This window comes from Felis catus, chromosome F2 (genome assembly GCF_018350175.1).
Source record: "Felis catus isolate Fca126 chromosome F2, F.catus_Fca126_mat1.0, whole genome shotgun sequence".
Classification (NCBI taxonomy): Eukaryota; Metazoa; Chordata; class Mammalia; order Carnivora; family Felidae; genus Felis; species Felis catus.
Window position 1 is genome coordinate 72,266,594 of NC_058385.1, and position 25,543 is coordinate 72,292,136.

At 46.8% G+C, this 25,543-nt stretch overlaps 1 protein-coding gene across 8 annotated transcripts in view; it reads right to left on the reverse strand.

Moving 5' to 3' along the window:
- The window catches only part of ASAP1 (ArfGAP with SH3 domain, ankyrin repeat and PH domain 1), a 348,338-nt gene that overhangs the window by 257,890 nt on the left and 64,905 nt on the right, over window positions 1–25,543 (reverse strand). For all 8 annotated transcript variants that reach the window (XM_045049608.1, XM_045049607.1, XM_045049610.1 and 5 more), the window contains exon 3: window positions 15,523–15,649. In XM_045049608.1, the coding sequence (XP_044905543.1) occupies window positions 15,523–15,649 (127 nt within the window). The remainder of the gene's footprint in view (window positions 1–15,522; window positions 15,650–25,543) is intronic.

A 25,543-nucleotide genomic window follows, 5' to 3' on the forward strand; every position in this document is an offset into this window, starting at 1 on the left:
TTAGGACAGCTCAGTGACCTGAATGGATGCTGAAACACTTCCAGAAGGCTTTAGGTAAAATACTAGTTTTGGGGTTTTTTTGGGGGGGAGGCGGGGGAGGGACAGGGAAGGGCGCTGTTTCAGAATAGGGTTCTTTTAAAACCAATATTTGCTTTAGTAATGTCACATGGTTGTGGGGGGGTGGGTTGCTAACAGATCAAGCTAAGTCACCAAGTCAAGTGACATGATGCGTTATGGCAGGAAGTGAAATCGACACTAAGCTCTCAACTGACAGCTCCAGAGTAAAAGCCTGCCCACCACCCACAGCACGCCTGGGTAGGCACGAGGCACCAGGAAGGCCACCCTGCTCCCCAGAACAGACAGATAATGAAAGTGTCACCATGGCAGGCTCCTGTCCATTACTCACACTTGCAAGAGCAAGCCCGGGTGAGGCGCCCACAGCGTCTGGCACCGCGTGTAGACTTGACCAAGCAGCAGTGTGAGGTCCTGGGTAAGAAATGCAAGCAGAGCAGTGGAGAACCTGGCACCTCTCCGAGTCTCTGTTTCTACCATCTGTAGAACGGGGACCTGAGAATCCACCTCCGGAGGCTGATGCAAAGATTAAATAATGCAGAGTCTTTAACTTGGCGCTGTTTCTAACAGTTCACTAGACTCAGATGTGGGGAGAGAGAGCCAGCTACACTGCTAGGTGTGAGAGGATCCCCTGCTCACCACCTAAAACTACCTCCCAACAGCGACTGAAAGCCCCCCTCCTGACGGGTCAGGGCATCCCGCACTGTTAGAAGTACAAACAGCTCTGGGAGGGTGGAGCTGCCATGGCGCCTTATCACATCAATGCCTTTAGGTGAATCAGCCCTGATGTTTTCATCCAGGGGAGTTACCTAAAAGCAGACTTCGGTAAGGAAGATGCAGGTCCTCAGCCAGGGTGATCACGGGGCGGGGGGAATCCTGGGACCTAAGAGGAAGCCAGAAGCCTCAAACGGGCAGGAGGATGAAGAAAGGTATCAAGAGGGCAGAGACAATGACACCAATTGTGGAGACACCCTGGGCTTCACAAATTCCAGCTTCCCCACTGACCACACACCCGGGTCAAGTCACTGTATCTCTCTAGGCTCAATTTTCTCAACTGAAAAGATGAAGTTAATACTGTTTACTTTCCTGATGCTCTGAAGCTTCTATAAGATACCACGTGTAAATTACTCGGCAGGGAACCCAGCAAATTCTACCAGAGTAGACCTGGACTTGAGGAAGTCCACTCTATGCTGAAATCCCGCTGAGAAAAATGCCCCTGAAAGCCACTTCTCTCAAGCCCCAGGGAGGGAGAGGCCCCACACGTTCAGAGGCAACCTCAGACTTAGGACCGGGACTCTCTGAAACCTTTGGAACTGAGAAAACACCACCCCAGGAAAACATTCATGGTTGACTTCCCAGGTTAGCCCAGGAAAACTGCCTTAGGAACCGTAAGGTACCAAATGCACATGACAAAGTGATGCGGCTCCCTCGCCAAGGGCCGTCTCAAGGACACTTGAAATACAACCTGCCTTTGGAAAAACCCCGTGCCAGCTCTCAGAAAAGATGAGTTAGTGTGGCTTTTGACACCTTCTCCTCCTCTTGAGTCTCCTTCCCTCAGGCTGCTCTCAAAGCCCTAACCCCAAAGCCCCAGCAGGTTCACCTCACTTCTAGAAGAGCCCCTTCCCCCCCTCCCCAACTTCCCAGCCAAGTGTTATGCAGAAAACAACCCAATTAGCTCACAACCATGGGTGAATGATGTGGCAACAGCAGGTCTGCAAAAGATACTTACTAGTCCAGAAAAGTTTTTCAGCTGGAGCAAAGTTCCCTGGGGTTAGTAAAGGGAAGTCAAACTGTGGACGTGGGAAAGGAGACAGGAGACCTGTGGCTGGGCGGCAGCCTGGTCAGGAGCAGTCCGCTCTTCCACCCGTGCCCCTCTTTCCACGGTGAATGCTAGCTCTCTATTCCCGAACCCATGAACTCATTTCCGGGTAAGAGAGAATTTCGGCAGAGAGGCTGGACAGGGCAGAGAAGCCGCCACGAAGGGGCTGGCGGGCTGGCAAGGCAGAGCTGCCCCTTCCCCATGACACTGAAATGGCAGTGGCTCTCAGTCGGCCGCTCCTCTAAGCAGACAGCCTGTGAACACCCACACGGGCTATTTCTCTCCACTGCTCACGGTAACTTCTAGCACACCAACACACAGATGAGGGCAAGCGCACACCCCAAGCCTGACTGTCTCCTTCGAAGAAACGCTTAGGTCAAGGCCTCGCTCAAAGCTGTCCTTGTGTGGAGAAAAGCTCCTTTACAGACTCTGCCCAGGCCGAAGGGTGTGACGTGACACAGACCACCTTCCGTGGGGAACGTGGCAGCACGACGACTGCTTCAGAGACTCACGAACAGACCTGGCTTTGACCCAGCGGTTGTACTTCTAGGACTCTGTCAACACCCGTGCAGGTAACGACAGACACATACAAATATTCACTGCTTTCTTTTCAACAGCGGGTCCTCTTTGAGGCAACTGCTGAGCCAACTGTTTAAAACACACAAACTCCTCATTTGGGGCAACTTAAGGGAAGGAGGGAAACAGCATTAATACAATGACATGCCTTAGCAAGTGTTATTGAAGACTTTTCAATGATACAGGAAAATGCTCATGACATGTTCAGTGAAAATTAGCTGGATATAGCTGAAATGATAGCAGCGGCCAAATCTAGGTGATGAGGTTACAGGTGACTTTTAAACTTGTATGCTTTCCCTAGTTTTCTACAAAGGGAATGCATTCCTTTTATTCTTCACTATGATAAAACTATTAGCAACAGAAGTGTGTCAACAATAGATTGTAGCACATGTTAGATGACACGACAGAGATACAATCAACATTATCCAGACTGCAGGAAGCTCTACAGGACAAACAACTCATTGCTGTAACAAAACATTGCAAGGGAAAAAAAGAGATTAAAAGAAATTTTAAATATACACCAATTTCAACGTATACATTTCATTTGGATCTTGATTTGACCAAACTATTTAAAAGCGGGGGGGGGGGGGGGGGAGTCACTCTGAATACTGAATATTTAATGATCTTGAGAAAATTATCTTTTTTGCAGATGTGATAATGGTAATGTGGTTCTCCCCCTCAGCCTCCTACCCCTTATCTTTTAGGATACTTACAAATAAAACGTATCTAGGACTAATTTAACAATTCGGGGGTGGGGGTAGAGACGAAAACACTGACCAAGAGCAGATCATGGTGAAACAGATAACAGCTACCAAGACAGTTATGTGGAGGTTCCCACCAGCCTCCCTACTTCTGTACAGGTGTAAAAGTAAAAAACAAACTAAAACAGAAACAAAGTAAAAATCTACTTGAAGGACTGAGCTACTAAAGGGAAAAAAAAAGAACTACAGAAGACGTGTGTGTGTGCACTGAGGGGGGAACTAATAATCTAACAATGCAAATAATAAAATATATGATTTTTATTCAAAAGGTATTAAGTTAAAAATTACTTAACAAAACATCTCTTACGATGTAAGTCTGTCTCCTTCAGAAACACGAGGCTGGTAACTGACCTCAGCCTCGGGATGCTTTTTCAGTCTTGTGACCACTGACAAATCATTTTAACTTTTTGAGCCTTAGTTTTCACCTGTCACAAATGAGGAAAAGGGGGTTTTGTTGCCTAACAAAGTGTTGCGTAGATGAAATGAGACAATACATAAGAAAGCCTTTGGAATATCGTTAAGAGTACAAAAATACTGGAGAGTAAACCCAAAGCACAATTGCTCATTAAATCATGATTCACTACTTGCCACTCATAAAGAAAAATCAGAGAGGTCAACTCTTTTTGAAAATACCAATTCTCTCATTAATCCCTCTGATAGCACATCATGAATTGGCTGCCCCCTAGGAGGGATATAAATTGCCTAAATTTAAACACCTCCCACTCAAAGGAAACAAATGCGGAGTGGAAAATGCTTTCCTTTTCCACTAGCAGAAGCGGGTCTTGTTTGTGTGTGTTTGTTTCCACGAAGAAAGTAAATGCCAACCTGACCCAATGCCATTCCCTCGCACTTCGCAGCTGAATCACAACAAAGTGAGGTTGGCTGGCAAAGAGAAGGTGAGAGCTATAGAGACCTACAGACTTAGGTTTGTCTCCTCGCTCCATCATGCACTAGTTGGACAACATGAAGGTTAGAAAGAATGCACGTAAGGTACCCAGTATAGAGCTGAGACTCGGAAAGTGAGAGCAATCTCTTACTGAAATCGCTAACCCAGTGAAAGACTGAAGGTTGCAGACACCAAAATGACAGACCACGAATTCGGCTCAGCATCCAGATGTGCCATAAATACGTGGCACAACCTTCAGGAAATCTGGTAATGGAGGGTTTTTCCAATTGCTCTATGCAATCAGTAGGCATACAACTAAAGTACAGAGGTAGGCGGCAGTACTTGGAAAATCTTCACCAGATCTGCCCTCAACTATTATAAATTGAATGGTTTTAATATAATCTTACTTTAGTCAAATTTCTGAGTGCCAACTAAATTAAAAAAGGGGGCGGGGGCAGGGCATCCCTGGCCCCAAGGTACTTACAATGTACTAAAAGTAAAAACATGTATGAACCGAAGTACAAAATTTAGTTCATTAGCCAATCAACGACGAGATTGTCCTAAAATCAGTTTCCGGGAAAAAATTCTATTTCCGTGGCCATCCAGTTGGTATTTACCATGTCAGGAAGTTCTTACGCAACTCTAACCTAAATATCTCCTGCTTCAGCTGACGCCTATTTCCTGACGGTTCTAGCTCATTAGCATTCCATTCACAACAGAAAGCATTTTTCTTAAGGATGAGTTGGAGGCAGAAAGAGCCTGGATTGGTCTGACTCCTTTCTAAGCTCAGCTCATCAACTGTAAAATGGGGCAACAGCACCCACGCCCGCAGAGTTAGTGGAAGGATGAAACGGAGCAAGGTGATGCGTGTATGGTGTCCAGCACAGCACTGAGCACTGAGAAGCTGCTTCAAATGTAGTGTTCGCAGATTCTGAATTTGTTCAAACTCTTAAACACAAAATGCAGACACCTTGGGAGGGTACCGGCGTTATCTGACTTGGCACCATTTTATTTACTGGGAGGCAGTGCGTTCGCTTGCTCTGCTATGAAAAATATTACCATTATTAAAGCAACAGCAGCTGCTGGGCCAGCAGCGAACGCTTATTTTGATTTGCACTTCGTGGAAATAAGGAGTATCTAATTTTATGTAAGTGCTATTAATGTGAATAAACATTACAAAGAAAAGGAAATAGGCTTCATAAAAAAAAAAAGATTAATGAAACATAAAGGAAGACTCCCACATTTCAAAACAATGCAGATGCTCAAATTTTATCTTGTGTGCAACTGGTCAGTGAAGAAGCCACTTAATGGAAGGAAAGCTGTCAGCCGCATCAGACCTTTATGCAATTCTGTTACTTAACGCCGGGAGCAGGCCAATCAAACCAGAAAGTTTCCCCAACAGAACCTAGCCGCCCTGCGGTCTTACATCCATCCTGGGTATCTATGAAGGATTATTTTTTGAGCACCCATGTCATCACTGTGGATTTAACCAGCAATGGGGTGTTTCTCCTCTGCCCACACCCTGGGCGGAATGTTGGTCTTTCTTGACCACATCAGGAAAGCTACAACTAGGCAGCACAGTACTCTGACCACAGCCCTTCAAAATGTCCCGAATGAATACACTGCAGAAGGGTCAAGGGGAGGTGAGACCTGCAGAGGGAAGGGCAGAGAAGTAAACATCTTCCAAGTGCCACTGGGTGCCAGGCATGTAGCTGCCTTACCTTCCCCACTGGTTCTCTCCGTAACCCTGTGTGGTACCGTGGTCCCCATTTTGCTCTCACGCCAATAAAGGACGAAGACATGGGGCTAAAAGATCCGGCCCCTAGTCCACACTTTGATGTGTGGTCTGGGTATACAGACCCTCTTCCCTTCTCTGAGGATCAGCGTCACACCGGGTCCTTGACGAAGGCCAGGGCTCAGGCCCACCCATCAGGTAACCCCAGCAACCTAGCCAAAGCCAACTGGACTAGTGTTGGTGTCCTGACCCAAGCTGGGCCAATCCAATCCTTCCTCGCAGACACGTGAATCAGGCACGATGACTCAGCTGACATGGGGGTGGGAGGCACTAGAGGGAGGGAGCAGGTAGGGCCAGGGCTGCTGTCCTCTGCCATTTGTCCCGAAGAAAATATCCACACTGCCTACCATTCTTGCCCCTCATGTCCAGGAAACAGCCCTAAAGCAAATCCTCATTTTGCTTGAACTAGCCGTATTTTGTTTTGTTGGGGGGAGGTGGAATCTGTCACTTACAACAAAAGAGCCTAACTTCATCATCCACAGAAAAGAGGAATTGAACCAGATGGTCTCTAAAGCCCTTTTCCAACTCTGTCAAGTTGATTTCATAATACAGTCATCAGGTCAGGTGCTATGCTGGGCACTGGGGACACGGCCATCCTTGCCCTCGCCCCTGAGCACAATGCTATGGAAACACAAGGTATCCAGGTTGTATTAATAATAAAAGGGCTTGGAAGAGCTTATACTCTTACCACCCAGAGCACATGTGGCAGCGAAAGGGACAATCTAGCTTGACTTAGCCACCTCTGCTTTCTTTACTAGTTGGTACCAAAATGCAATCGTCTTTTGGGCTTCACCTTGCTGGTGCATGAGGTTCTGGTTTTGTTTTTCCAGTTTCTGGGTGGCTACATTGGGTGCTCTTATCAAGGGGACATATATTCCAGTTCTCTGGGGAAAATCACACCATAGCCCCAGCATTAAAATTCAGTTCTTATGTAAGTGACCACAAACAGCATCACGACACAGCATTGCTCAGAATGTGCTCTGAGCTGGAAGAGCCTACTGGAACTCTCAGATTCCATGAAGACCAAGTGGGGTCAAGTGCCTCCAGGACTGACCAAACCCCTGCCCCACAAATAATTAAAACTCATTTTACTGACACTGAAAAGAAGTTATGAGACACACAGAAATGTAAATTTGAGGCTAAGTCCTTTTCACTTTAAGGCGCCTGCCTCCAAACCAAAATAGAATTCCTTGTGGTCTCTGTGCTTTGGGCTGTAATCAGTATAGCACACAACAGAGCTGCCACCAGGGCCAAGGCATAAATGCTTCCCCCAGCACCTCCCCACAAATGACCAAAATCAAATACTTGCTTTACTGTATAACAGAGAAAGTGGCTCATTACCCCAGAGTCCCAGCCCAAATCAAAGGGGGCAGCACGGTCATTGCTTAGGTGCACCAATGGAGGGACACGGCGGGGGGGGGGGGGGGGGGGGGGGAATAGAACCAGCAGTGACAAAGGGAGCACAGATGGGGTGTCTGCACCAGCAGAGCCCACGGGGTGGGCCTGGGTCAGAGAAGGCAGCACCGGTCAGTGGTTCCCTTCAGACAAGCACCACCAAGAGCAGAGGACAGAGGAAAACTGAGCTGTCAGTCTGTTTCAGGTCAAACTGGCTTTGACCATGATCCCCAACAGTCACAGTGCTGGTGCTGCCCCAGTCCTCCTTCTGGCCTCATCTACACTTCCACCACCCAGGTCCCGGAAGGCACACGGCTGGCCCTGCCGTCTGACCTCTTCGCCCACCCTCCTGAAATGGGTCGACCACATCTTGTCCTCTCAGGTACACATTCAAGGGTCTAATCCAATAATAATAACCTGCAACAGCAGGAGGATAGTAAGAGCAATTATTTCTAGAGCACCTATCATGGCAGGCCCTGTTCTGAGCACTTTACATACACAGACTCACTGAGAGGTAGGTACTGTTCCCCAGGAGGAAACTAAGACACCGTAAGGTTCAGGAGCCTGCTGGACACGGACTATAAGAGAACAGGGCTGCAAGGAACCCAGGTAAGGGAACCCAAGGGATGCCACTGGTGCAGAGTGGAGAGAACTCTGCCCACCTCCCTAGCAAGATATGCCTCTCACCTCCTTCCTCCCTGCCCTACAGAAGACTATCTAAATGGTCAGACCCTGACATCCATCAGGCCATATATTACCAGTAATGCAGTCACGTAAGGAGTGACTTGTCCTTGAACACTCAAAACAACGCCATTTATTCATCAAATGAGGAAATGGAGGCTCAGACGCAAAGTGGTCTCCACTGCATCACTTACTCATGTGGGAATGGCTAAGGCCAAGGTCTGGCTCTAGTCACCAAATGACTAGGTTACATAAATGGAAACCACCTCTCTGGCGGCTCCCCTGACTCACAGACATAAAGACAAAAGTCTGGATAATGCTGGAACATCCAGGACCAAAAAGCTTCTGATGAAAGTTGCTTAACCCAGCATCAGGGAGGGCTGCTGTGGCCTTACAGTGTATCTTGTGAGACCAAAATTTACACCAGCAGACTGGCTAGCAAGACCAGGTTTCTAAATTCAGGTTTACTCTCCACTCCTCTGACCTGGAAGCAAGGTCTAGAGACACAGCCACCACCATGCACAAACAGCTTCCATAGCCCTTTTGGAAAGCACACTGCAAAGGGCCCGGGCTGGAAGGTGGGAGATCTGAATTCAAATCTCTGCTCAATTTCTTCCCATTTTAGGCTTCAGTCTCCACAGCAGGACTAAACTAGGCCTAAGTGGGTCCTCATCCCTCGCGAGCTTTCTCCAGTGGGGTTACAAAACTCGAAGGTTCTTCTAGCAAACCAATCACAGGAATGAGATCATATTTTGCTTCGCAATATTAGGAATCTCTAACAAGCAATCCAAGCACTGGTCAGCAGAAGATGATCAGTGCCACACCACTGAGCTGATATATTTCAGCCCAAATCAAAGATAGTTGGGCGCCCAGGTGGCTTAGTCATTTGAAGATCTGACTCTTGATTTCTGCTCAGGTCATGATCTTAGGCTCCGTGGGTTTGAGACCCGTGTCAAGCTCAGCACTGACAACACAGAGCCTGCTTCGGATTCTCTGTCTCCCTCTCTCTGACCCTCCCTCCCCCATCTAAATAAATGAACTTAAAAAAAGTGGTTAAGATGGAAAAATTAAAAAAAATAAAAATAAAAAGACAGTTGGCACAAGAGGTAGGCTGAACCACGTTATTAAGGCATCTATTAATTTTTCTGAAAAACTGCCAAGTGATTATTAGACTCCCATCACCACTTTCCTGGGCCCCTCAGAGATCAGGGTCCTAGGCTGGGAAGTCCCAGACTGGACTTGCTCCAAGCTCCATGACGCTTTGATGTCTAGTGTTTCGCAGCACCCACCAAACAGGCAGGGCTACGGATGACCAAGAAGCCAGGGGCAGGCGGCCAGACTCCTACAGCAACCCCAACCAAGGGCAGCGGGTCTTTGGCCGGAGCTCTGGGCTGCTTGCAAAGACAAGGTGGTCAACAGATCCAGACCAAGTATTCCAGGGGGAGCTGGAAGCCTCCGGGTCCTTTCCACTTCTGCTGAGTCAGGGGGGTGCTACGGGTAGCCCCATCTCTACCTACAAATGGCAGAGATTTCCAGAGAGATCCAACAAGAGATCTTTGAAGAACAGAGAAAAGGAACGGTCTTTCCCTTTTTTCTTCTCTACCCCAAACCCTTGATCTCTGGCACTAGCTATCAAGTGGGAATAAAAATCGGTAGATGTCTTTTTTATGGGCTCTGAAAGACAAAAAACAAAACAAACCAACCAGCAAACAAGAGGCACAAAAGACAGTGAAGTACAGAAGAAACAAAGGCAGTGATCCTGCATTCGGAGCCCAAGTCTATCAATTACTACAAGTGTCACTTTGGTCAAGCAACTTACCTCACTGAGCCTTACTTTACTCATATGTAAAAGAATGATAAGGATGCTACCACAAAGGGGTTTTAGTAGACCGTACACATGGGAAATGTGTTTAAACTCTAAAGATGTACATGAAAGGCAAACAGCATTAGTTTGGAACACGTGGCTAACAGTTTGAGCCTTATTTTAGAAAAAGCACGAGTTCTGGTACATAAAGCAAGTTTTGGGCTCTCTTGGCTTCTGCAAGAAAATAAATGTATTCCTTGCTCACTGACCTTTGCTGCTTATGTCCAAAGAAAACTCACCCTCAGTACCCCTGAACAGGATCAGAAGGCTGGACCACCGAGCCCGGAATTTTGTGTAAGATAGCAACATCAAGAGAAGATTAACTCAGTTTTTGTGGTTTTTATCCTCAAGAGATCAGAAAGAAAAAAAAGCATATAATATGTGTATTATACATATTATATATGTATGTATATATACGTATGTATAATATTTATATAAATCATACAAATATATATTATATACATACACATATTTTTTTTTTTAACCTCAATCAATGCACAGGACCAACCCTGATTTTATCTAAACCCTGCCTGAGATTTACCTTTCTTTAAGACCACAACCAACTTGGGGCACCTGGGTGGCTCAGTTGGTTAAGCGTCCAACTTCGGCTCAGGTCATGATCTCACAGTTTATGAGTTCAAGCCCCGCATCGGGCTCTGTGCTGACAGCTCAGAGCCTGGAGCCTGCCTCAGATTCTGTGTCTCCCTCTCTCTCTGCTCCTCCCCTGCTCATGCTCTGTCTCTGTCTCAAAAATAAATAAACATTAAAAAAAAAAAATTAAAAAAAAAAAAAAGACCACAACCAACTTTAGCAGCTGCTGTATAAACTAACACTTGATGCTAAGTTTATCGGCTTTCAAAATTTAAGAGAAGTAAAGCAACTTCATTCTAGCACTTGGAGCTGATGAATAAGGTCAGACTTCAGGCCCTGGCCACAGAGGCCCTATGTGTGAGACCCCACGGATAACACTGGAGGACCTAAAAGCATTTATCAAAGACTAATGACCTCTCGTCATCCACAAAGCAGATGATGCCCAAATGAACATGGATAAAAAACCAAAACTTTCTTGGAGAGCAAAGAAACACACACAGATGACATCTGACTAGCACGCGAGGGGGTGCTACAGAAGCAGGATTTGTGCCCAAATCCACTACTTACTGTGTGTGTGCCCTTGGGCAAAAGAGTCACTGTTGGAAGATGGGGTCAATGATAACAGCAGGGCACATGTAAGCATTAAGTAATAGTATGCATGGGGTTCCCACATAGTAGGAACGCTAATAACTGGTAACTATAGTCACTATGGAAGAAGCTTGGATAATGGATCTACGTTCCACACCTTCACTCATTTCTTCAAACATTTCTGTGGCTTCAGAAAGAACTAAACACATCTCGTGTGTTAAAACAAGCTAACTTCTAGTGCAAGACCCACATTTGTCAGGCCCCATAAGAAAACTTTTAGACTATGCACTTCATGAGGGCAGGGATGATCACCTTAGTATCCCTAGGGCCTAACACACTGCTGGGCACCGGACAACCTGTGTACTGAATGGATGGTACTTTGAGTGATTCAGCTTGCATTGCTGGGGTGAACATCCTATATCATTTCCCCCACCTGTGAACTGCCCCTCCTACTCGATTAAGAATGACAACCTTATTTACCTCTTTCTCAAAGACCATTAGTTTCTCCATAACACAATCCAGACAACTCCAATATCTCAGCTAGACTGAGCAAAATGATTTGTGCTCCCCAGAAATGCTTTGAGTGAATGCTGTTCCCAGACTATGCCCAAATAAGTTACCACATCTGAATCTGAAAAACCATATCCAAGTCTCTAAAAGCACAGGGAAAAAAAAAAAAAAAAAGTAATGTATTTAAGTATTACTATTAAGAACTCCCTGGAATGTGAACATGAAAAAAAACTAAGCCACTTAGGAACTTAGGCACCTCAGTTTCAGAAGATCAAAATCAGAAGGTACAATGAAAGTGAAGCCTCGTACATTCTCTACAAAGCCAATGAACTATATCTTTGCAGATATTTAGAACATCTATCTTATGTCATAATTGTTTAAGGATTTCCTAACTCTATTTACTTACTAGCCATTTGACCTTGGGGACAAATCACTTCATCTCTCTAGGCCTTAATTTTCTTCTCTGTAAAATGGGACACAAGTGTCCCTCTTCCATAAAACTCAAATGAGGCTCAAAAGTTCAATAAATGGGCAGAACATGTCCCCTCCATCATCACAAAAGATAAAGTGCTGCGCCAATATTAAATAACCAAGAGGACCTTCATCTATCATGTCGAATCTCCCTTTCACCAAGCACTATGTATCGACCAGCCTACGCCTTTAAATGGAGAGCGTCTCTTATTGTCTCCCCCCACAGTGGTCCTGGAATGCCGGCTTCCCTTCCTTTCTCAGCAAAACTGTCTTCTCCTAGTAATTTACTCATAATTTCCAAATGGTCACGAGTAAAATGGCACACGTCACTGTGCTCTGCTGAATAAGCAAAACACTGTCTTTTTGCCTGGAAAACACTCAGACATCAGGATGAAACCCAGGCAGCTAATCCATGCCTGCCTCCCAAAGGCAGACACGCATTGTGTTCCGTTAACTCCCACGGTCAAGTGGGACCCTTTGCCCCCCAAAGGTGAGGGAGCAAACTCTTCGCCTCTTTTCACTACGCATTTCTGACCCATTTCCTAGAGGGCTCATCACAGAGAGATTTAAATAAAAGCACCAATATCTGCAAAGCCCAGCACAGGCTTTGCCAATAGGACATACCAAAAGGGGGAATGTGGGTTAATTAAGGGTTCCACGCTTAGGGAGCTATAGTTTTTTAGTTGAGACTTCTGTAGGTTGATTAGAAACCTAAAGAGCAAAAAAAAAAAAAAAAAAAAAAAAAAAAAAATTGTAAATAAACAGGAAGGCATTTAAGAACTAGAACATTTTTAAAAAAGAATTCCAAACTGCCCAAATGAATTCTATTCCTAAGTTTCCACATCACCAAAAAAGTACCCAAAAGTCCTATTCCTAAGAATAACCACAAAGGAACACAAACAGCACTCTTAAAGTTTCCAACTATCTCACTTTGAAGCATACGTCAACAAGATTTTGTGGTTTGCCCCCAAAACTTTCTCTTACATTTTCAGAGTAATAGCCTTATGCCCCATATTTTTTAAGAACTGAATTCTGATCCTTTAAAGACATTTGCAATAATGTGCCCCTTCCTGATATGCAAACTTAGGGGAAAAAATAAAAATTCAACTGTGCTGCTTATCAGTAAGAAACTAATACCAGGTATATTTCACATTTATGCAAACGGCAGTTCCTCACGAGTCCCACTTCATGGCATGTGATTCAAGAGTTAAAAGACGCAGATGGGGGCAATGACTTCTTGACCAGCACCATAGTGAAGTTTGGCAAAAGAATTACAAAACGATTGTGGCATTCTGACTGAAACATTTACTGGCATATTTTTGAGAACGTGGGTATTACCAGCATACTCTCACATGACACTTTTGAACTTCTAGCCTGATTCGGATTCCTTCTGAAATGCATGGTGACCGCATTTGTATTATGATTAGATCTATTTTTCTACCTGACCTTGCAGAACAGTATTCGTTAAAAAAAAAAAAAAAAAGTGTTTGTTGTATTCACTTTTAAACATAGTTACCTTACCTCACACTAACATCAAGAGCAGCTGCATATAATTCACATTAACCCTATCCTCTCCTATTGCTGCAACATACATGGGTACACCCCCCCAAACAGCATTGCTAACTACTTCCCTTATCACACCCCACACAAACAGAATACAGTAACGCTATCTGAATGTGCAGAAATGGAAACTTAAAATAACTCACTGCTCTATTAGAAGACACTGAAAAATTTATCTAGAAGGAAAATAACCACTCAGTCTGATCGATGTCCCATCCTTCAGAAGGCATAAAGGATGCAAAATGCCCCTGCATCAGCATGTTCCAATATATCACAATTAAATGAAGGACAGACCCATCATGGGGTTGAATGCCCTGCAACTCCGTTTATTCCCAGACACTAAACGTCAGGCTAGTGCAACAGACTGCTGACAAGTCACAACGCCAAAAAAAAAAAAAAAAAAAAAAAAAGTAAAATCCATTTACCTCTGTCTAGCTTTCAAACAAACTTAGGTAGGTGGTATTATTTCTCCCAATAAATTTCAAAATTCAGTTCAATGACCCAACATTCACTTCACAGAGAACTCTAGAAGCATCCTTGACTGGCATCAAACGTTCAGACTAACTCACTGCACCAGGCAGGCACGAGAGGACCCAGCACGGAAAGAAATCTCTTTCCTTCTAAAATTTAGGACCTTGTGCTTCAGAGCGCCAGTTCTGAACTTAACCTGGCCTTTTCAAAGTAGCAAACCTTTTCAAAGTAGCAAAGCCTGCACAAGGGCAGTTTGCCCACATTAGCCCAAGCTTCTAAATATGACAGAAGGGCTGGCTGTGGTAAGCTTATATCAGAGAGTTCCCCAAACCTCAAATAAACCAACCACAAGATAATCCACCCCAGGAAAACGATCTGCCTTCCTAGGTTCCCCCAATGCTGTCTTTTCCTGTTGAAATAGGCTTGGCTGGTTGGAGGGGAGTGGTGCTTTATGGCACTTGCAGATGGTGCAGAGTTCCAGGACAAATGTCCTATTTTTATTGAGGTTCAGAGGCTTCTGCGGCTCTTGGGCTTGCGGGTTCCTCCCTACCTACCCACTGTGCCCTATCACTCATTCACTTCAATTTTAAAGGAAATGGCTCTGTCCTTGGCCCTGCCCAGGACACCCACAATGCCTCCCTGGAGGGTCTAGATAAGCTGAGCTGTTCTTCTGCAGTCTCGGGGCCCCCCTTTCTCCCGTTCTGGCCAGCTCTTCCCGGCAGCCTCAGGTCTCCCTTCGCAGCTTATGAGTGCCCTGCGGGCAAGTCCTGCTGGCGCAGCAGCCTTGGCAAAACCAAACCCTCGAGTGAAGGGAGCCCGGTGGGGACCTGTCTGCACAGATCTCTCTTTCCACCCAGGGTTTAGGAGATTGAATGGGTTGGAATCCTGGGGTGGAGGCAATCTCAGCCTGAGTTTCCCCTCATTCCTTTGGGGTTTTTCCACCGGCCCTTGCCTGTGCAGCTAAGCCTGCCTGGCTGAGCCGTGCCCTGGACAGGGGCATCCACTGACCATCTCCCAGTCCCTCGCTGGTGACCTTGGCCACGTTGCTTGGCCTCCCTCTGCCCTCTCGCCTGACACCACCCACTTCGCGGGTTACGACAGGGTCAGAAGGATGCGGAAAGCGCCTAGCAGACTGTATGGCACCCATGAAGGATCCAAGACAGGGAGAGGACTTCCCTCTTCTTTTTTCTAGAGGTGTCAGGAGCTCGCTCAGTCCTCTCCCCACCTCCAGCCCCCTCCCATCTTCAGCCCCGAGGGGTGGGCGCCCCGAAAAATGGGGCAGGGGGCTGCACATCTTTAACTCCCCTCTTCACCTGGAGTGGGGCTGGGGGGGTTCCGGAGGGGGTGTGGCGGCTGCCCCGGCCCCCAACATCCCCTTCCTCCCTGCTCAGAAATCAAACCGATCCGACTGCGAGCGGGGCCAGCGAGGCTTCCCGGCCGGCGGGCCGGGGTCCCCGGTGGGGCGCGCCGGCCTCGACCTACCTCCTCCAGCAGCGTGACGGTGTTCCTGCAGTTGTGCAGCCGCGTGGTGAAGCTGGACGTGGTGGGCGAGTTGTAGTCCTCGGTGGTCTCGGCGATGAACTCGGAGACGGAGATCTGGTCCGGCATCCTGCCGGGGGGGCGAGACACAAGCGGGGGCGGGGAGTGAGTCACGGCGCAGGCTCCCGGGGCCGCGGGCCGCCCGGCGGCTCATGAACGCCCCGCGCAGCCCGCCACCCGGCGCCCGGCCTGGCGCGGCTCCCGTGCCCGGCGGCGGCGGCGGCGGGAGAAAGAGCGGGCGGAGCGGGCGGCGGCGGCGCTCGGCGCGGGGCCCTTCAAACTCCGAGCCGCGCGCGAGGCTGAGGGCTCTCTGGGACCCGCCTCCCTGTGCTCATGCCGGCGGCGGGGGAGGGGGCGCGGCGCTACGAGGGGGCTCGGGCCGGCCGGCGCTGCCTCCTGAGACGCTCTGACAGGCGGCGGCGAGGACACCGACTGACTGAGCGCACACTCCCGCGGGCGGGCGGGCGGGCTGGCTGGCGGCGGGCAGGCGGCGCTCCCGCTACAGTCACGGGGACAAACAAGGAAGTGCTCTGCGCACGCGCCACCGCCCCCCCGCCCCGCCCCCGGCCGCCCGCGCCCCGCCTCCACCCGCGCGCCGTCTCCGCCTCCGTCCCCGCCCCCGCCGGCGCGCCGCCTCCCGGGCCGCGTTCCGATGCGGGCGCCGGGGTGGGGGGCCGCGGGGCTTGCGGGGCCCCGGAAGCCAGCTTCCCGGCGCCGCCCCCGGAGCGGTTACTTCAGCAAGCTCGTTACGCCAGCGTTCTGCGAGAAGAGGGACCAAAAAAAGTTGCGCTCGTTCTTTTTTAGTCCCGAGTGGGTGCAGGAAGCGAGGCCGCGAGAGCCGCCTCCTGCTGCGAGGGCCGCAGGCCGAGCGAAAAGGGTGCGGGCGCAGGGTCGGCCCCGGGGCCCGGAGCGAGGAGCCGCCCGGCGCCCCGGCTTGCAACCGCACTCTCGCTGGGCTCCCGCCCAAGGTCTCCGTGCAGGGTGCTCCCCGCCGTTGGAAGGCGAGTTCTGTGCGGTTTGCTTGGGTTGCTGAAATGCTAAGACAAATGAAAGGATTTTTGCTTTTGTACAATTTTCTAATCTTCCATTTGCACTATAATTTTTTTTTTTTTAACCCGCAGGACACATGAGGGTCAGGAGTGCAAAAGGCATTTCCGGAGGTGCAAATGGCGTACAACGCTCAGCAGATGCCAAATTTCAGCGGAGAAAGCACCAACAGATTGCTCATTCCCTGGTCCCGGCAGATGGCTATTTTAACTAGCTCAATCTACTTAGGCCAAAGAATCCATTTAATTTCTCACCACTGATTGCGGATAAAATTGGTTTAAAAAAAAAGAAAAGAAGAAAGCCAGGCCCTTTGGAAGCTTCCCACGGATCGGTTCCTGTAATTGGACTCAACAGGAGCAGCCTTAGAAAGTCATCTCCAAATGCGCCCCCTTAGGGCGGAAGGTTGGCCCTGTGGCCTCCCCTAAGATTGGGTTTCTGCCATCTTGTATGGTTAAGTAGTCCCTGGTCCTTACCCACAACTACAATGGCGTGCCCAAGGCAGAGACCTTATCTAGCATTGGTCCTAGCACAGAGAAGTAGCCTAGTGTCATATGCCAGGGCATCACCCGGCTGTCAGCAAATAGTTACTAATGGCCTACTACATGTCCTGGAGATTCGGTAATGACAGTGTCCCTGCTCTCATGAGCTTACCTTCTGGTAGGGAAACAGACAACCAACAAATATGTGATAGGAGTGGAGTGCATATAAAATAAAGTGATGGAGGCGCCAGGGCATAAGGAATGATGAGAGAAGGCCTCTGTGACGTAGTGACATCTTGGGCAGAAAAGGAAAGAGAGAAGCTGAGTTCCAGAGATACCCTGTTGGCTATGGGATCTAGGCCTTTAGTTGCCTCACATGAAGATGAACCAATTTTTACTCCATGAGGCTGTTAAATAATAATAGATGAGAGGGCGCCTGGGTGGGAATCCGTTAAGCATCCGAAGCTTAGTTTTGGCTCAGGTCATGATCTCACAGTTTCGTGAGTTCGAGCCCCGTGTCAGGCTCTGTGCTGACAATGCGGAGCCTGCCTGGGACTGTCGCTCTCCCTCTCTCTCTGCCCCTTCCCCACTTGCACTGTCTCTGTCTCTCTCGAAATAAATAAATAAACTTTACAAACCTCTGCTACCCCACAGACCAGTTGAGTAGAAAACCCAACACTAAGATTTCCATTCACTCCAAGAAGGTCTTCCTCGAGGCTGGAAGTCAGTTTTGACTTTGACTTTGCATTGATTCTATTCTCCTCTGTATTGCAAGTGACCTAATGCCTGTCGCTTCCTCTGGGCTGGGTTGCTCCTTCCATTCTAAATGTGTGACGTATACAAACGCTTGATAAACACGAGCTGTTATTAAAAGACCGAGAGTCGGTCAATAATTGCCTCAGTTCCCAGAGCCCTGGATTCCTGAGCTTTCTCTCCTAATAACTGATAATGTCACCTTGGGCCTTAGTGCCATCACTTGTAAAATAAAGGGGTGAGGGTGCCACAATGATCACAGAGATCCCTCCCAGCTGGAGCTGAGTCTGTGTATACCCTTGGCCTGACAATGGAACGAATCAAGTTTATTACAAGAAGCTAAGCTAACTGCAATGGTAAACAGCCAGGGATTTCTTTCGTGACTGAATTCACAGTCAAAATGCTACCATCAGTTGTCTCAGTTCTACTTGCAGATTATTTTATACAGCTCCTCCTCCCCATCTCCTCTGGCCAGGAAAGGAATAGTGAACAATGAGATATTGTGCCCCGGTAAGTATATACCTCCTCAGACTGGTCTGCAATTAGAATTTCAAAGGTTCACACCTCTACCCACCATTTCTGGGGTTCATGGGCCATAATCCTCTTTAAATTTGAAACCGTGGCCCAGTGCAGGCCATCTGCACCTCTCATTTTCTCGAATACCTTGAAAACCATTCCTGGAGATCTGAAAGCAAAAAGGGTCTGATGTAAGCAAAACTTAAAACGCTGGATTTCTTTGTGTGGAGCTGCTCGGAAATACACATCATCCTGTTTCAGAGCCAGGAAACACACACATACATATGTATACTTACGCATGCCCGGCTTTGTGTAAAGCACTTGTCTTTGTCGTTATCATCATCCCCATCAGGGCGTGTTCACACTCCTCATGCAGTTTCTTACTGAGCCCTGCTGACTGGGGTAAGACAGTGGTCCTTGCAGCATGCTTTCTGTCTCCTTGCAAAGACGCAATAAGAAGAGCTGTGGCCTATCTTCATGGACAGCGATGGCATCATCGCCCCCAATGTCATCAGGGAACTGGCGGACTTCTATTTCCAAGTACAGGCTTCACTCCGGCCTACCAACTAACAACCAAGGGGGTGTATGTGCAAGATGGCCAACAACATACCAGGGAAGGGAGAGTAGGGGTGGGGAGTTTGGGGTGCTCCCTGAGCGTCAGAAACTAAGAAGAGCTGTTAGTGCTCTGATCGAGAGTACCAGTCAACATCCCAACCCGACGGGATGGAATTTACAGCATTCATCAAAGGCTTCTAATGCCTTCATGGGACAGGAGCAATAGTGTAGGAAGAGAATATGCTCTGTGTTACGTGGACCAAGGCTGGAATCTCTATGCTGTTGGTTATCAGCCTCGTCTTCTCCAATGCAAAATTAGCGCAATAATAAAACTACACTACAGGTTGTTAGGTGAAATAAAATGAGAGAATGTGGATAAAGTGGTTGACACATAGTGAATAATCAACCAATGTTAGTTCCCTTTGAACTCCCTTTTTATGTGAAGTATGACTAAAAATACATCTCTTTTCATTCCGGGACTCAGATCTCTAAATTAGTCAGTCACCTGGAGGAGGAAAAAGGAGGTGGGGGGAAGGCCACATAGCAATTCCAAAGTATGAGATCTCAGATTTGAAAATCATCTTCAGAGACCTAGCTTATTCTTGTAAGTGTCCTTTGTGAAGTCAAATCCATTAGTGATGGTTTTGGACTTTGGAAGTAAACAGACAGGATCTAGAGTCCAATAGAATGAATACTAATCAGGATCAGAAATGAGTTAGGGCCATAAAATAAAAGCTTCATTTTCATGGAACATAGTTCCTGTAAAGAAGGACATTCTAAGCAAGGCAACTTCTAGAGGATAGAACAGGGCATTTATTTTGCAGGAGCATGAGTTCTAGCTAAGAAAGACGTGGACTCATATCTCTGCCACGTAGCAGCTACAAGACCTTGTTGAAGTAATTCACTTTTCTGGGTCTCAGTTTTCACATCTGAAAGATGGGAGGCAGGGATAATACCCATGTTTTAGTGCTCTGAGGATTCAGTGAGCTAAGCCACATAAAGTGCTCATGAACAGACAGTGCTTATCTTAGATAATATAGCAGACAATACTTTTCGGATCATACGGGAATATTGAAAACCTTATCTGGAGATATAAATTCTGACATTCCTTCCCCCAAAATAAAAAAGAAATGGAGACTTGCTATGTACCAGACACTTTGCTAAGTGAATTGAATTAGAAGTTTGGGCCCACGTGTCCTACCTTTAAACTTCATGACAACTTTATAAAGTAAGTATAATTACCCCAGACTTACTGGAGAGAAAGTTATGGCTACCGAGGTATAGAATAGCACTTTCTGAACTCCTATCCTGGGCCAGGCACTGTACCAGTGGTTATGTATGCGGCATCTGAATTCATTCATATAACAGCCCTGACGTGGGAGTATTATAATGGAAACTGACACAAACGAAATCTCACTGCAAGTTAATATTCCTGAGCCTGGCATACTAAATGCAATGCTTTTGTCACAGCCTGCAAAGTCAGTCTCTTGACTGTAGCTCGCATAGCGCTACTGTTACTTTTCCCAGTCCAGGCAACCAAGAACGGATTCTTATTTCCTTATTTTACCTGATAACTTATGAATTCGTTTTCTATCATCTTAATGAAGTGCCAGGAGAGAGGAAAGCACTGTGGAATGAGGGGGGGGGGGCACAAGGAGGGAGGGATGCATTTCATTTCATGTGTTTTACTGCTAGGCTCATGTTGCCGTATTCTCCCTAAGCTAAATAAAGACTGCTTTTGTCATGTGTCTTGTATGAGTGCTTCCCAAGTGCATTCATGCAATTTCATGCGATGAAAAAAATAAAAAGCCTATTCTAGTCTCAAATGTACTTAATTTAAATACTCCAAGTAAACCACTCGAGCGTTCTCAGAAAGTCAAGAGGAGAAAGAACATGGTTTATGTGGAGACAAAATCTACTCTCTCTACCTCCCTGTTTCCTGACTGTTCCTTCTGATGGAGAGAAGAAAATCAGGCAGAGCGCTGGAACCTGAAGACTCACGGTACAAGTATCAACTAAATGAACCCGGGAATATATTTGTCTGTCCTGTGAAACGATAATAGTATCCACTAACAATGGCTGTGCTTATTATATGCCCTGCACTATTCTGAGTCATTGCAGGCGTGACCTCGCCAAACAGCAGCGACCATATAAAGCAGGTACTTGTATTCTCCCCCATTTTATACAAGGGGGAAGCCTGAGGTCACCTTGGCAAGTGGGGGAGCAAGACTGACCAGTCTGACTTCACAGTCCATGTAATTGGCCACCTTGCATCACAAGCTCATCCAAGAATGTGGGTCCACAGCCCCAGGATAATTTTCTCTCCCATACGTGGTTATCTTTTTTTTTCCTGGGGAACTCATCACAAACCAACTCAAACGCAAGCTTTGAGTTGGTCTGGAGGGCACTCCCCTTGCCCATTTCTGCAGCCGAGGCTAATCTTCCTGTGGATGTCTGCAATATAGCCTTTCTCACTCTGGATAAGCAACGGGGGATGGATGCTGGCTCTGTGCGCAGGGACTTCAGACTTGCTACACGTGGAGACACTGAGCATCTCCCCAGTGACAAGTAGCAGGGCTCAGCTCAGAACTCAGATCTTCCTACTGACTTTCTTGCACTACAAAATTCTCAGCCTGTCAATCCCTGAGGGCGCTGGGAGACTGAATCTATCCTTCTCTGTGTCATCACCTACATCCCTGAGGTTCCTGGAGGCCCAGGCTTGGCATTTTACGAGCACCGTCTCCTGAAATCTCCCGTGTAGCCTAGTGAGCTACCATGCTTTCTGCTGAGAGAACTCCCCCACGGGCACAAGCTGCTCAAGGTCGAGGGTCAATCAGTGGAGAACTACTGTTCACAGCCAACGGAAACATAAACCCCGCAGACTTCCCCCCCCACAGAAGGCACTGCCCGGTACAGGTCCCCCGGGGCTCCCAATAAATGTGTCTGGGATTGAACTGGCTCCCTTTTACGGGCTACATCATTTCTTTCTTTCTTTCTTTCTTTCTTTCTTTCTTTCTTTCTTTCTTTCTTTCTTTCTTTCTCCCTTCCTTCCTTCCTTCCTTCCTTCCTTCTTTTTCTTTCTTTCTTTCTTTCTTTCTTTCTTTCTTTCTTTCTTTCTTTCTTTCTTTCTTTCTTTCTTTCTTTCTTTCAGAGAGACAGCATGAGCAGGGGAGGGGCACAGAGTGAGAGAGACACAGAATCCAAAGCAGGCTCCAGGCTCTGAGTTGTCAGCACAGAGCCTGATGCAGGGCTCGAACTCACGAACCGAGAGATTATGACCTGAGCCAAAGTCAGATGCTTAACCGACCTGAGCCACCCAGGCTCCCCTGGACTACATCATTTCTAATACGAGCAAAACAACCTCCAGTGGAGAAAAATTGTATTGTTATATGGGGTTCCTAAAAACTTGTGGTCTACAGGAGTCAGAGATTTTTAAGTCTTAGTTTATTTCTGAATAAGAAACATGAGACTGAAAAATAAGAACTTACAGAACATCCAGGTTTCTTTCTTTCTTTCTTTCTTTCTTTTGTTCTTTCTTTTTTTCTGTCTTTTGACGAATGTGTTTTGTTTTCTGTTTAGACTTCATCACACTCATGTCTACTTCTGTGCTCTCTCAAGGCTGAGAACATGTCTCTCTTACGACCCTTTTCCACGGCACCATCTTTCAAATATTTGTATTTCTCCAACTAGACCGTGAGCTCCTTGAGAGCAGAAGGTTTTCCATTCATTGATCCAGTCCCAGAGCCCCAGATGCTTGAGAGATACTCATTGAATAGATGAAGAAAAGAATAAATGAGTGAATGAATGAACGAATGAGAATTTACAGGAGAAAGGGTGTCAGAGGAATCGGGAGAAGAGAACTGGAAAGAGGAATCCTGGTTCTCGGAGTTGCCCGCATCACTGAACCTCATCACAAACTATCAGAGCCAGTTCCCTGGAAGATTTGTGGGGAACCAGGGCCCAGATCCCAGGTATCTTGGTTCCCAAGGCATTCCCTACTCCTCCCCCTTTTCCAGTTACATTTCAAAGAAGGGTTTAAAGACCGTGTCTTTGGAAAAATAGATGAAGCCCCCGTGTAAGAACAGATTCTGCTGGCCTCTGCATCACAGTGTCAAGGAATGCGTATAGACGTTCACCTACTATTTCAACACTGTAACCGTATAAAATCTAGCACAAGATCAGTTAACTGATACCCCTAATTCTGAGCAAGAAGATTGTGAGTGCATGGTGGGACCAGAGTGGTACTCCTTCTGTTTTTATTTTCTTGTCTCTTTCTTCTCTCTAAAGCCAGGTAAACTGGGGAGCTCGTGGGCAATCAGGATCACTGGAGGGACCTTCTACCTCCTCCCATCCTATCCTCCCTTCCTTAAGAGCCCCTTTATAAGAGGTTAAGAAGTCATGAGAAATGAGGAGAGGGATGTTTTGTGACAACACTGGGGAGTGGTGTTTTTTTTGTTTTTTTGGTTTTTTTTTTTAAACAACCCTCTCCTCCAACAGCCCTGCAGACCCTGCGGAGCGTAGATGAAACTTCTGCTTTGACCAAATCAATTTCTGCTCTGATTGACACATCCTTTCCCCCTTGGGCACTTTCAGAGATGAGACCACCGTGTCCTGAGTCCCTGAAGACATTCCCCAATGGATGCAGAGATATTCTGTTGGAGCCCATCAGTTCAGTTCTATCCCACAGTTACTAAACAGAACTATAGCCTTTCCGATGGTTAACAGTAAGTGACGTGGATTCAGATTTCCGGAGTTCAAGTCCCAGCTCTGCCACGTCACAGGGACTGTTAGCCTGAGGCAAATCACTTAATGTCAATTTCTTTACCTTTGAAAGGAGGATCAGGGGCACCTGGGTGGCTCAGTCATTAAGTGTCTGACTTCAGCTCAGGTCATGATCTCACGGTTCCTAGGTTCGAGCCCCACGTCGGGCTCTGTGCTGTCGGCTCAGAGCCTGGAGCCTGCTTTGGATTCTGTGTCTCCCTTTCTCTCTGCCCCTCCCCCACTCACACTCTGTCTCTGTCTCAAAAGTAAATAAACATTAAAAAAAAAATTTTTTTTTAAAAAGGAGGGTCATGAGAAGATCTTTCTCTCCTAAGGTTGTTGGGAGGTCCAACTGAGAGAATCCATTCAAGATGCTTAGCACAGTGCCTGGCATATAGAAAATGATCAATAAATGTTAGCTACAAAAATCATTACTTGTATCCTAAGCAGTTCCTATGCTAGACTCTGGGAGCCAGGAAGATAGACAAGACAGCCCTTGTCCTCGTACTAAGGCCCAGGCACAAGTTTTCAGTGCAACTGATGAAATGTTCAAAGAATTCCAACAGAAATAAATATGTATTTCAAATACGTGACCTATGAATATAAAGTTCAAAAACATCATTTCATGTATGGCTATCTCTCTGATTTGCCCAAAGCCCAGTTAGACCTATTTAAAAAAAAATTTTTTTTTAACATTTATTAATTTTTGAGAGACAGAGTGCAAGCGGGGGAAGGGCAGAGAGAGAGGGAGACACAGAATCCGAAGCAGGCTCCAGGCTCCGAGCACAGGGCCTGATGCGGGGCTTGAACCCACGAACGGTGAAATCAGACCTGAGCCGAGCTCGGACACTTAACTGACTGAGCCACCCAGGCGCCCCTGGTTAGACCTATTTCTATGGACTCTTTTTAAAGCTGCCAATCATCCTCAAGAAGAAAATGTTGATGAATGACAGCTATGTATGACTTTGGCACTGAGAAGGAACACAGAATGCCAGGGTGGCCAGCTCCTTTTCCAGATCATTCCACTTCCTTTGGCCTCCTTTTCCTTGTAGTTAAAACTAGGAGCCTGGGGCAGAAGTTCTCAGGTCTTAGGACAATAACGTCCTCTGATGTGATGAATCCCTTTTTGTTTGGGGTTACAACCAACCACAAACAGCACGAGGCTTAGGCTTCCGGCCTCTGCCTCAAGATCCCCTCACAAAGCCAAGAACACTCTGGAGGTCATCAGTTCTGGGTTGGGGGCCCCTATTAGAGGCATCCTATATTATGGGAATCTATCACAGTATCCAATCGTTGGTTTTCAAAAGTACGATTTCACCTGCAAGGAATGTAAACCCGCATGACAATGAGCTGTATTATAACAGAATTTTTTCCTAATTATGTCAAATGTAGGGCATCGCTCTATTTGAAAAAGGAAAATTGCCCACCCACCGCAGAGCTTTCTTCTTAGCATATGCTATTTGGTTAACATCTTTCTCAAATGTGAACATTCCACATCACACTAGGGGCTCTAATTAAAAAAAAAAAACACAAAAAAAACCACAAAAAACCTCTGCAATTGCTAGCAAACCTTCTGACAGACACATCTAGCTTCTGTTCCCTGCTTTTTATTTTACTTTCTATTTTTTGAAACATTTGTCTCACTGCTCTGGCCGTAGAGATTTAGAGGTTCTCATACAAACTACTTTATAAAATTGCTATGTTTAAGGGGACAGCAGAGAACGCACTGTTGATTGGATCTGAAGATGATTATTTTCAGTGTCTTTCATTTTTATTTTATGAGCAAACTGATTTTTTCCTTCGTATCTGCCTTTGGGAATTAACTTTCATTTACCCCCAACTAATTTCAGCAT